Here is a 12619-nt window from a genome sequence, read left to right as displayed (position 1 = left end):
TTAATTATGTCCACAACTGTAATTAATGGAAGCTACTTTGTTCTTGTGAAGCACGAGTTATAAGGTTCAGAAATACTGTAAAATAATTCTAGGAAGCCTCGCTCAAGGGGGAACTGGAAGCAGTCGATGCAGCTGGAAGGCAGAGGGGCTTAGAAGGCCTGTACTTGCAGCAAACAGGTTTAGAAACATGCTTTTAAAAACAACAACATTGAGATTCTCCAAATGTTGAACTCCGTTTACTCTGCTTTTTTGCTGTGTGTTCTTGTCTAGAATACACACGCATCCTTTAGCAGGGGAGAGTTCTTGGCCTTTCCCACCCAAGTTAAGACAAAGAGCATTTGACTTTACCCCCAAGGTCAGAAAAGGAGCTAAGAAAAATTGGACATCTGCGTTACAGTGATCTGCTTCTTTTCTGCAGGGGATCCTTGACTGCAGGGGATCCTTGACTGATCCTTGACTTTTCTGCAGGGGATCCACTTCCCCTCTGAGGATCCCCTCCGCCACTGCATTTCCTGTTGGAAGATGCAGGAGAGCTAAACACACAAATTACTTTAACTAGGGAGAAGTTCCACTGGCCGCAGCCCCTCCTGGCCATCACAGTTGTGACATGCATATTGTTGAGGTTCTTACTCCCACCTTCCTAGTCTGCTTTTGGTCCAATCACACTTGGCGAACCTTCCTCACCCTGCCAAAGAATGCCAGTTCTGTGCTCAGGTGACCGTCCTACCACAATGGATTGGATTTCAGGGGAAAGAAGCTAATATCCTATCTTTCGCGCCTCTCTGTCATTTACAAACTGTAATTGGTTTTTTTGGGGGGAGGGGGGTTGATTTTTTAAAATTGAAGCTAAATTCCCCACGCTATTGTGGGGTTTTTTTTGCAGGGAGGTTACTACACCTGGCAACTCAGAGCAGGGCAAAAGACTCAGAAAGGTGGTTTCTGCATCCTTGCCTTAGTGAACTCATCAATTACCGATAAAGACTTTGGTGAGGGTCACCTGGAGGAGTCACCATTGCAAAGGTGCATGATCACCTGAGCACAGGAACAGCATTGCACTGGTGATTATTTGCGGCCAGGAAGAGCTCCAGCCATTTGGTCTCCCTTTGCCGCCCCCCCCCCCCCCCGCTTTGCTTTGGAAATGTGGCAGCCTTCTGAACTTGCTCTTCAGGGCCTTTTTATTGTTATTTCTGGTGTTTCCTGTTGCAACGGGCCGAGTGGCCTGGGGTCCTGCTTTTCCCTTTCCCCCGGGCGTGGGCTCGGATGGCTTGTTCCTCAGAGGCGAAGATGAATGCCGCTTTCCGGGCGGCCTCTCCCGCAGACGGCTTTGAGTGCTGGCTTCGGAAGGGGGAGCCGTTCTTCGAGGCATTGCGGGTGCTCTTAGATCTGTGTGGGGTCGGGCTCCCTGGGCTCTTGGGGCTGGCAGGAGGCCTCAGCGCTGCTCCCTGGGCACTCGTATGTGCGGGATGCCTGCAGAAGGAACAGAAGCAAAGAGGGGGCTGAGGAAGGGCCTTTCTTTGTTCATGGTCGGAGGATGCTTCAAACCAGAACGCTCACCTGGTTGGCGTGTATGTCCCGCCGTCTTGGGGAGAGGACAGATTCCAAAGCTGGGTTGGAGGAACAAGCTGCGGCGAGAGGAGTTCCATATTAAATTCGGGTATGGATGACACCTCTGTTTTACTTACTTATACAGTGGTACCTCTGGTTAATTGGGACGCAGGTGGCGCTGTGGGTTAAACCACAGAGCTTAGGGCTTGCCGATCAGAAGGTCGGTGGTTCGAATCCCCACGACGGGATAAACTCCCGTTGCTTGGTCCCAGCTCCTGCCAACCTAGCAGTTCAAAAGCACGTCAAAGTGCAAGTAGATAAATAGGTACCACTCTGGTGGGAAGGTGAACGGCGTTTCCATGTGCTGCTCTGGTTCGCCAGAAGGGGCTTAGTCATGCTGGCCACATGACCTGGAAGCTGTACGCCAGCTCCCTTGGCCAATAAAGCAAGATGAGTGCCGCAACCCCAGAGTTGTCCGCGACTGGACCTAATGGTCAGAGGTTCCTTTACCTTTACCTCTGGTTAAGAACTTAATTCATTCTGGAGGTCCGTTCTTAACCTGAAACTGTTCTTAACCTGAAGCACCACTTTAGCTAATGGGGCCTCCAGCTGCCTCTGCACGATTTCTGTTCTCATCCTGAAGCAAAGTTCTTAACCCGAGGTACTATTTCTGGGTTAGCGGAGTCTGTAACCTGAAGCGTATGTAACCTGAAGCATCTGTAACCCGAGGTACCACTGTAAAACAATTTATATACAACCAACCCCCCAATTTCCGCCCGTCGCAATGGCTCTTCCCATTTTGGTGCTACCTTAGGCCCTTCCTGCTGCGCTGCCTCTCTCATTTTGGCCACTGCGGTTCGGAGGCGCGAGTTCTCTTCCTCCAGGATGCTGATACGAATGTTGTTGGCCTGCAGCTGCTTGCCCATGTCCTCCATGACATCCCCAGTGCCTGTGACAGAGCCAGTGAGGATGGAACGGGCATTACGGGCTCACAGCATTGAAATGGGGGCAGGGGGGTGGGTCAAGGTCGGACCCTCAACTCGGCAACCTCTTCCTCTTCCCTAAACTATCCCTTTCAGATTACTAAGGAGGCCTTGGCCTGCAATAGGAGCACATCTGGACACAGGAAGGTTCCTGATAGCGAGTTAGACCATTGCCCCATCTTGCTCAGTATTGCATACTCAGGCCGGCAGCAGCTCTCCAGGGTTTCAGGCAGGAAACCCCTGGAAACTGAACCCGGGACCTTCTGCCACTGAGCCTGTTATTTTTGTTTAGGGAAACAGTTTTTGCTAAATGATAGGAGACGTTACCTAATGGTGAGAGGTATTAGCCATGACAGCTGTGGTCTGCCTCTGAATGCCAGTGACTGGGAATCACAGATAGGGAGAAATGCTCAGGTCCTTCTTGCAGGGTTCCCTTGGGGGCATCTGGTTGGGCACTGCGAAATCAGGATGTTGGGACCGGATGGGTCCCCTTTGGCCAGATCCAGCACCCAGACTCTGTTGACGTTCTTAGGTGCAACTTCCAAGCCCCTCCCCTTCCTCCCATTAGCTCCTCCCCATTGCACAGGGGACCTCCCTTCCCTTGGCCTCCTTACCTTCATACTGTGCCTCGACAGGGATGTGAAGGTCCGGAAAGAGGACCAGCAGCCTCTCCCTGTCCTTCAGCTCCTCAATCAGCTCTTTCAGCTCAGAGACGCTAGTCTGCAGCTCAGACACACGCTGCTCCAGGCTCAGCTTTTCCTTCTGCGCTCGCTCTGTCTGCTTCTGCAGCGAGACAGATGGGAAAGGATGCTCACTTTTCTTTGGACTACGACTCCCATCAGCCCCAGCCAACACAGCCATAGGATGCTGGGGCTGTCAGGAGCACAGCTGATGGGAGTTGTAGTCCAAAACAGCCGGAGGCCACCAGGTTGGCAAAAGCTGGTGTAGATTATGGCGTATAAAAATTTAACATGGCAAAACGGCTAGGAAATTTTTCGCTGCAGTTTGATGAGAATTCTCATCCTTCTCTGTGCAATTTGTCCCGCGCTGGGGAGACATGGCCGGGGTCTCGCCGGAGGAGCCCATGGCAGGCATCCCCACCCTGCCCACTTCCTACAGACCTGCTGGGCTGCCAGCTGGTGCTGGATCTCCCACTTCTCCTCCTGCATCTCCTTCAGCCTCTCCTTCAAGATGTACTGGTCCTCCTCCCTGTCAGCCAGGCTGGTCTTCAGCTGCTCACACTCCTGGTCCAAATTATCCAGTTGCTTCATCAGAGTCATTTGCTTGGTCTGCAGGGACTTCAGCACCAGAGGGGGAGATCTTGTTAGTTTGGACTCAACAGACCCAAAGTGGAAAGCCAATGATCGGCCGATTGGTCACGTCGAAGGGGCAGGTTGTGAACGGTGGGGGGTGACAGGTTAAAGTCATTCTGCAGTAGAGCACCTGCTTCACCTGCAGAAGGTCCCAGGTTCAATCCCCAAGTAGGCCTGGGAAAGATTCCCTGCGTGAAACCCTGGAGAACTGCTGCCAGTCAGTGCAGACAGCACTGAGCTAGATGGACCAGTGGTTTCACTCTGGGATAGCTCCATTGGTAGAGCATGAGACTTCATCTCAGGGTTGTGGGTTCAAGCACCACCTTGGTCAAAGGATTCCTGCATTGCAGGGGGGTGGACTAGATCCGTGTTTCCCAAACTTGGGTCTCCAGCTGTTTTTGGACTACAACTCCCATCATCCCTAGCTAGCAGGACCAGTGGGCAAGGCTGATGGGATTGGTAGTCCAAAAAAAAAAAAAAAAAAAACCCACAACAAAAAACAGCTGGAGGCCCAAGTGGGAAACCCTGGACTAGATGATCCTTGTGCGCCCTTCCAGCTCTATGATTCTGTAATTCTAAGAAGATTCCTATGCGCTGCAACGGGGAATGAGATCCGACCCGCTTCCTCCGCCATGGGGCTGCTGGGAGTTAGAGTCAGGGTGGTGTATTGGTTAGAGTGTTGGACTAGGACCTGGGAGACCAGGTTTCGCTTGGCCGTGAAGCTCACTGGGTGACCTTGGGCCAGTCCTATCTACCTTGTAGGTTGCTTGTGGGGAGGAGAACTAGTATGTAAGCCACCTTGAGCTCCTTATAGGAAAAGGTGGGAGATAAATGAAAGAAGTAAGAGCATCAAGAATAGGTTGCCCACCCTGATGCCCCCAGCCACACCTCTTTGTGCCGGAGCACGCTCTCAGCTTTGGCCTTCTCCTTCTCCAGCTCAGTGATGGCCCCGTTCAGCTGCTGCTTGGTACTCTCCAGTTGGCTCGTGAGGACCCCAAGCTGGTCTTTCAGCTTGTCCACCTCTGCTTTGCACATCTTCGTCTCCCTTAACTCCTGCAACAGCTCGCGCTTCGCTCGCTCTGGGGAATGCACAATAGCTCAAGAGCAGCATGTCGCACACTAGTGGTTTGCAATTTCAGATTTCAGGCAAGGAAGCAAGAGTCAGACTGGTCCCAGAGGCTGGCTCTTAAATACAGTGGTACCTTAGCTCTTGAACTTAATCCATTCCGGGAATCTGTTCAACTCCTGAAATGGTTCAAAAACCAAGACGCAGCTTCCGATTGGCTGCAGGAGCTTCCTGCACTCAGTTGGAAGCTGCGGAAATCGTGTCGGGCGTTCGGCTTCCAAAAAACGTTTGCAAACCGGAACACTCACTTCTGGGTTTGCGCCATTCAGGAGCCAAACCGTTCGAGTACCAAGGCGTTCGAAAACCAAGGTACGGCTGTACATTCAAAGTTAAATGGCAAAAAGCAGTGGCCACAATCCAACACAGTTACTTGGAAATAAGCGCCGTAGCATTTCCATTCATTCTTTCAGCAGGCTGAAAAAGGCTCCCCACTATAGACCACTTTGGCAATTAATAACAATAATAATGATAATAATAATTGTACCGCTCCCATCCGACTGGGTTGCCCTAGCCACTCTGGGCAACTTGCAGCATATCCAGAAACATAATAAAACATCAAGCATTAAAAAACTTCCCTATACAGGGCTGCCTTAGGATGCCTTCAAAAGATTGTATAGTTACTTGACGTCTAATGGGAGGGCGTTCCACAGGGTGGGTGCCACTACCAAGAAGGCCCTCTGCCTGGTTCTCTGTAGCCTCCCTTCTCGCAGGGAAGGAACTGCCAGAAGGCCATCAATGCTAGATCTCAGAGTCGGGGCTAAAGGACGGAGGCGGAGGCGCTCCTTCAGGTATTCACCTGAGGCGGGGGGGGGGGCTGGCTACCCTCTCTCGGCCTCCACGTGGAAGAGGAAGCAAGCTTGTTTTCTGCTGCTCCAGAGGGTGGGATCTGAACCACCAGATTCAAATGACAAGAAAGAAGTTTCTGACGAAGCATTCGGAAGAACTTCTCGATGGCAAAAGGACAGTGGAACAGACTCCCTTGGAAGGTGGCGGCCTCTCATTCACAGGACATTTTTAACAAGGTTTGATGGCCATAATAATAATAATCATTTATTATTTGTACCCCGCCCATCTGGCTGGGTTTCCCCAACCACTCTGGGCGGCTTCCAACAAAGATTAAAAATACATTAAAATGTCACACATTAAAAACTTCCCTGAACTTTAGATGTCTTCTAAATGTTAGGTAGTTGTTTATCTCTTTGACATCTCTTTGGCCATCTGCCCAGCTTTATTTAACTGTGATTCTTACATCGCAGGGGCATGGAATAGATTGCCCTTGGGACCCCTTTCAACTCTACAGTTCTATACCTCTATGATCCCTCTTTCCTCCATCTGCAGTACAGAGAAAATGACACTATTATTTGGGACAGTTAGCAGGACTGCAACAAGATACCGGTTGGTTTGTTTTTACAGTCAAGCAGTGCATTTTGTGAAATAAATTAGATTAAATGTTCTGAATCTTGGGAGCGGCCTGTATGAAAAATGCTGCCTGGTGTTCCTCTTACCCAGCCCTTGGATGGTGTCTTCCTGCCGTTGGAGCTTCTCTTTCAAGGTGGAAACGTTCTGCTCCAAGGCAGCGGCTTCTGGAAGTAGTCAAACAATGTCACTGGTCAGCATGGACCGTAGAGGAAGACAGGAAGCTGCCTTATGCTGAGCCAGACCCATCGATCCATGTAGCTCGGTGTGTCTGCACTGACAGCCTGTTGTTGAGACGGAAATGCAGGAGCCCTTTGGAATCAAAGGTTTGGGACAGACGGGGGTCACATCCATACCATACATCTAAAGGACATGGTTCCCCTCAAAGACTCACGGGAACTCTAGTTTGTTGAGGGAGTGTAGCTCTCTGAGGGGTAAATTATAGTTCCCAGGATTCTTTGGGGGAAGCCATGTGCTCTAAAGATACGTATGTGCAGCCACAGCCTGGCAGGTATTGGAATGGGGAATGGGCAACCTGTTGCCCTCCGGATGATGTTGCACACCTAAATTGCAGGTTCAATCCCCGTAAGGGATAGCTGCACATTCCTGCATTGGAGGGAGTTGGACGCGATGGTCCACAGGGTCCCTTCCATCATGATTCTATGATTCCCATCTTTCCGGCTGTGCTGGCTGTAGCTGTTGACAGTCACAGTCCTTGGGGTCTCAAATTTCAGCGGTGCCCTGTGCAATGCCAAAATTTAGCACACACACACACACACCCGCCTTGCACTTTCCTGTCTACAATATATTTGTGGCACCCCCAAAGCTCCACACCTAGTGCAACTCAACCGAACCAGTTGCGCTCCCTTAAACCTGCCTGACAGTCGGAGTCCAAAAAACACCCATAGGGCAGGTTTCAAGATAGGACTAACTACACAGTTGTACCTCAGAATTTGAACAGAATCTATTCTGGAAGTCCGTTTGACTTTCAAAATGTTCGGAAACCAAGGCACAGCTTCCAATTGGTTTCCGATTTCGCAGGTGCACCGGAAACAACAGCGGAAGCCACGCCGGACATTCGGCTTCCAAAAAAAATGTTCAGAAACCAGAACACTCACTTCCGTTTTTTGATCGTTTAGGAGCTGGAACGTTCGAATCCCAAGGCTTTCGGGAGCCGAGATACGACTATGTTCAACATACATGACAAGTGCTAGAATTTTTGTCCCGCTCCTCTCCAGCTTCTGCTTCTGATGCTGGACTGCTCTCTGCCACAGACTCCCTGCTCACTTAACCCTGTTGCCTCTTTGGCTTTTGACACCTCCCCCCCCCCCCAGTCTGCTCCCTCTGACCACTCACCCTACTCCAATCCCCTGGGGGTTCCCTTGGGGATTCCCCAGCTGCTGCCTCCCACCACTCCTCAGCATCCAGCCAGTCTGTGACATAGAATTTCACTTCTGAGAGGAGGAGGAGGAGGAATTTGGATTTGATATCCCTCTTTATCACTAACCTAAGGAGTCTCAAAACGGCTAACAATCTCCTTTCCCTTCCTCCCCCACAACAAACACTCTGTGAGGTGAGTGGGGCTGAGAGACTTCAGAGAAGTGTGACTGGCCCAAGGTCACCCAGCAGCTGCATGTGGAGGAGCGGGGAAGCGAACCCGGTTCACCAGATTACGAGTCCACCGCTCTTAACCACTACACCACACTGGCTCCCAGGGATTCCCTGAGAGAAGCCATGGCTATGAAAATGGTACAAATTTGCTTTAAATACATGGCGTGGATGCGAGCTGGCTGAAAGAAAGAGACGGGAAAGGATGCTCACTTTTCTGGAGGTCCTCCTTGCCCATCCGCAGGGTGGCCATCATCTGTAGGTTCTCCGTATTCCTTCTTTCAAATGCCTGCTCCGCCTCCTTCCTCTTCTGCTCCCGCTCCTCTCTTTCCTTCTGAAGGCGGCTGTCAAAAGTCTCCAGCTGCCTCTTGAGCTCGCCCTTCTGCTTCTCGGACTCTTCCAGCTCCCCCTTCAGAGGGTTGATAAGTTCCATCAGCTTCCGGAGGTGCTTGTTGATCCGGGAGAGGTCCTTGCTTTGCTCGGACGCCCAGTAGCTGATGTCCACAGCCGTGAGCGGCTTGCGGCCCAGGGTCTCCTCCACCATCTCCAGGAACCTGCTCAGAGACGACGGGAGGTTCTGGCTGTTGCAGATGCCGATGATGGCGCTGCCCACTTCCCGGAGGCTGAGCTGCGCCCTCTCGCACGCGTCGCAAGGCACCAGGGATGACTCGATGGTCTGACAGTGGGTGCTGCAGATGGGCTTGGCGGCCCCCTGGGCTGGCGGTGCCTCTGAGGAGGTGGCGGGGCAACCGTCCAGCAGCCTGCTGCTGGCCGATGAGGTCAAAGGGGAGGACCGAAAGCTGGGCAAAGTCACATCTGACTCCGAGAAGCACATTTTTAAAGACTCGTTCTCAGCTTTCGCCTCCTGGAAGGAAGCATTTGTGCCAACAGCATCCTCTCTGCTGCGTTTTTTCTAAGGTATAAAAGAGAAAGGGCGGCATTAACTTTCCAGGTTTTTATTTTATTTTGGGAGGATCACAGGAGAGGTTTGGGGGGGAAAGGAAGTTTGGGCATGTGCTGTGATCAGACATAAAGGTAAAGGTAAAGCTAAAGGTACCCTGACCATTAAGATCCAGTTGCGGATGACTCTGGGACTGCGGCGCTCATCTTGCTCTATAGGCCAAGGAGCCGGCGTACATCTTCTGGGTCATGTGGCCAGCATGACTAAGTTGCTTCTGGCGAACCAGAGCAGCGCATGGAAATGCCGTTTACCTTCCCGCCGGAGTGGTACCTATTTATCTACTTGCACTTTGATGTGCTTTCGAACTGCTAGGTGGGCAGGAGCTGGGACCGAGCAACGGGAGCTCACCCCGTCGCGGGGATTCAAACCGCCAACCTTCTGATCGGCAAGCCCTAGGCTCTGTGGTTTAGACCACAGCACCACCCATGTCCCGTGATCAGACATGGTTTGATACTAAGAACATAAGAAATATAAGAACGTAAAAGGAGACTTGCTAGATCTTGTTTGGCATCCATGGCCAACTAGATGCCCCAATGTGAAGCATGAATGCAGGGTGTATGTGCAAGAGCCCCCAACCTACTTGCGATTCCTCGTAACTGACATTCAGAGGCGTACTGACTCAGGCACTGGAGGGAGAACATAGCCATTGTGGCTAGCAGCTACCGACAGCCTGATGATCCTCCATAAATTGGTCAAACCCTCTTTTAAAGCCATCCATCTTGGCAGCCATTACCACATGCCCTTGTGACTGTGACTCTTAACTCTTCCCAAGGATTCAAATGACGGCAGCTCGGCCTGTGCTGATAGCAGAAATGGTTGACCCCACCTTTCCACCCGTAGAAGTGCTCAAGGAGCTTTTCCAGCACTGAGCTTATGATGGAAGATCATTTGTATCTTGCCTGCCTGTTTGGATACCTGCAATGCTTTATGGTGCTGTAGTGTGATCAACGGGACGTGGGTGGCGCTGTGGGTAAAAGCCTCAGCGCCTAGGGCTTGCCGATCGAAAGGTCGGCGGTTCAAATCCCCGCGGCGGGGTGCGCTCCCGTTGCTCGGTCCCAGCGCCTGCCAACCTAGCAGTTCGAAAGCACTCCTGGGTGCAAGTAGATAAATAGGGACCGCTTACTAGCGGGAAGGTAAACGGCGTTTCCGTGTGCGGCTCTGGCTCGCCAGAGCAGTGATGTCACGCTGGCCACGTGACCCGGAAGTGTCTCCGGACAGCGCTGGCCCCCGGCCTCTTGAGTGAGATGGGCGCACAACCCTAGAGTCTGTCAAGACTGGCCCGTATGGGCAGGGGTAACTTTACCTTTAGTGTGATCAACACAACAAGGCGTGGATGGGGCCCTGCGACCTTCCAGATGTCAATGGAAGTCCAGCTCCCATCAGCCCCAGCCAGCAAGGCTACTACTGATTGACTCGGGGATAATGGGAGTTGTAGTCCAGAAACATCCAGAGAGCCACACATTCCCCATCCTTGCTGTAAAGGGCAATCCTGCAGCCTGTGAAACAGCAAACCTCCCTGTCACTGATTTTGGCAGCCTGAGACTACAGCCTAAGTGTGTGATTTATGTTGACGGGTGGGTATCGCCATCTCCAACTCCTCGAAAGATTCCATCAACGCTGTCTACAAAAAATTGTACACATCACATGGGAAGACAGGCAAACTAATGCCAGTATACTGGAAGAAGCACAGATCACCAGTGTTGAAGCAATGATTCTTCAACATCAACTTCATTGGACTGGTGATGTTTGGATGCCTGATTATTGTATTTCAAAGAAACTACTTTATTCCAAACTTAAAAATGGAAAGCGTAATGCTGGCAGTCAACAAAAGAGGTTTAAAGACTCTCTCTAGGCAAATCTAAAAATATGTTGTATAAACACCGACAACAGGGAAACACTGGCCTGCAAGCGCTCCAATTGGAGAACAGCCTTTACCAAGCTATCTTGGACTTTGAAGACGCTCAAACTCAGGACAGAAGGGAGAAATGTGCTAAGAGGAAGGCACGCTTGGCAAACCCTCACCGTGGTCAACTCCCACCCGTAAACCTATGTCCCCACTGTGGAAGGATGTGTGGATCCAGAGTTAGCCTCCACAGTCACTTACAGACTCAGTGTTAAAACAGTGTTTATGGAAGACAATCTTACTCAGCTACGAGTGATCGCCAAAGAAGAAAGAAGAAGATCAGATTGGAACCTCAAGCACCTGTACAGCCAGCCCTGCATCTTCGGGGGGGGGGGGTGTCTTTCAGCAGTAGACTTCCCTAGTGCTTTCAGATTTGCATGGAAATATTCTTGGTACTTTCCCACTGCTTGGAGAAGGGAGATAAACCACACCTATCTGGCCAGAGGAACGTTTGGTCAGTGTACATGCAGAAGCAGACCAGCCCACCTGGGCAGCCTACCTCAGAAGCCAGCTGCTGGTAGAGGGATCCCAATTTCAGCATGCTGTTCCAGTACTTCTTCACAGCCAGCCCGATAGACATGCATGGTCCTGTTGTTCTAGATGGGGGCACGCCTTGTTCACTGACTAGGTTCTCTGTGTATCTGGTGAAGCTTTGGAGCAGCAGCAGCAACCTTCAGAGGACAGAAAGGACATCCTGCTTTAGTTTTGTAGTTTGCGTTTGAACCCCAATTTTCTTTCCGAAAGGAAGGCCAAAGCAGCTACTGGCAGCAGACCAAAAAATGTTCTCAAAACCAACCACCACACCCTCAAATGTGTTCTGAGCCAGCTGAAGTTTCCAGACAGGATTGTAGGAAGCTGCCATTGGTCTATCTAGCTCAGTACTGTCTACACTGACTGGCAGCAGCTCTCCAGGGTTTTCAGACAGAGGTCTCTGCCAGCCCTACCTGGTGGTGCTAGGGATGGAACCTGGCACTGCTCTGCCACTGAGCTACAGCCCCTCTTCTTTAAAGAAAACCCCATGTACAGTGGGATATAACATAAGCAGTCAAGTACAACGCTTCCTGTTTGCCTAGAGTGGACACAGATGGGGACGTTGATCCAGCCAGTTGAACTTCCTGTTACACCTGGTCTGGAGCATCCTCCCCCTGCATGTGACCAGGTAGGTGGGCGTGACCCTTGGAGATCTCACAAAAGGTAAGTCTCGCAGCTACCTTCCTCTCTTGATGCCTTTTCTTCTCTTGGACTTCACTGCTGGCTCTCTGCCAGCAGCACATGGGCCCATCCTTACAAGGATGTAAGCCACACTGTATCTGTAACTACAAGCTAAAGCCTGCCTTCAGGAATCCAACTGTGAACTGAATGTGAGTAAACTTACTACTTTTAAAAGAAGCTTCTTGTGTCTTTATTCTTTTTAGGAGGGATAAAAGGGGTCTTACCAGGAATATACTCCAATCTGAACAAAGCCAGATTGGATTGTTTAAGTAAAGAGATTCAAACAAATCTACCAACCAGCTTTCTACTGTGTAAAGGGGGATGAGCTCTGCTATATACCGTATTTTTTGCTCAATAACACGCACCTGACCATAACACGCACATAGTTTTTAGAGGAGGAAAACAAGAAAAAAAATTCTGAATGAAACAGTGGATGTATCATTTTTGTGCTTCATGCTGTGGCCACAGACATGTGATTTGACGGTGAGTTTGGGGTAGCCCAATGCAAAAACCCTGAGAATCCATGTGGATCTGTGCTTTCTAACCACGTTT

General features: G+C 50.8%; 1 protein-coding gene across 4 annotated transcripts in view; it reads right to left on the bottom strand.

Annotated features, from left to right (window-relative positions):
- CCDC157 (coiled-coil domain containing 157) overlaps positions 1-12619 on the bottom strand; it is a 138522-nt gene that overhangs the window by 122484 nt on the left and 3419 nt on the right. For 2 of the 4 annotated variants that reach the window (XM_083417683.1, XM_083417682.1), the window contains exons 3-11: positions 11355-11526; positions 8205-8904; positions 6473-6550; positions 4730-4920; positions 3650-3826; positions 3143-3311; positions 2355-2494; positions 1555-1622; positions 817-1467 (exon numbers count right to left, since the gene is read on the bottom strand). In XM_083417683.1, coding sequence (XP_083273809.1) covers positions 1182-1467; positions 1555-1622; positions 2355-2494; positions 3143-3311; positions 3650-3826; positions 4730-4920; positions 6473-6550; positions 8205-8904; positions 11355-11526 — 1981 coding nt within the window. In that variant the 3' untranslated portion in view covers positions 817-1181. Of the gene's footprint in view, positions 1-816; positions 1468-1554; positions 1623-2253; positions 2495-3142; positions 3312-3649; positions 3827-4729; positions 4921-6472; positions 6551-8204; positions 8905-11354; positions 11527-12619 lie in introns of those variants that run through there. The other 2 variants (XM_083417685.1, XM_083417684.1) reach the window with 2 other exon arrangements.

Source organism: Podarcis tiliguerta, assembly GCF_965153285.1.
Source record: "Podarcis tiliguerta genome assembly, chromosome: 16".
NCBI lineage: Eukaryota > Metazoa > Chordata > Lepidosauria > Squamata > Lacertidae > Podarcis > Podarcis tiliguerta.
Note: the sequence above shows the minus strand (reverse complement) of the source record. Positions and strands in the feature narration are given on the sequence as shown.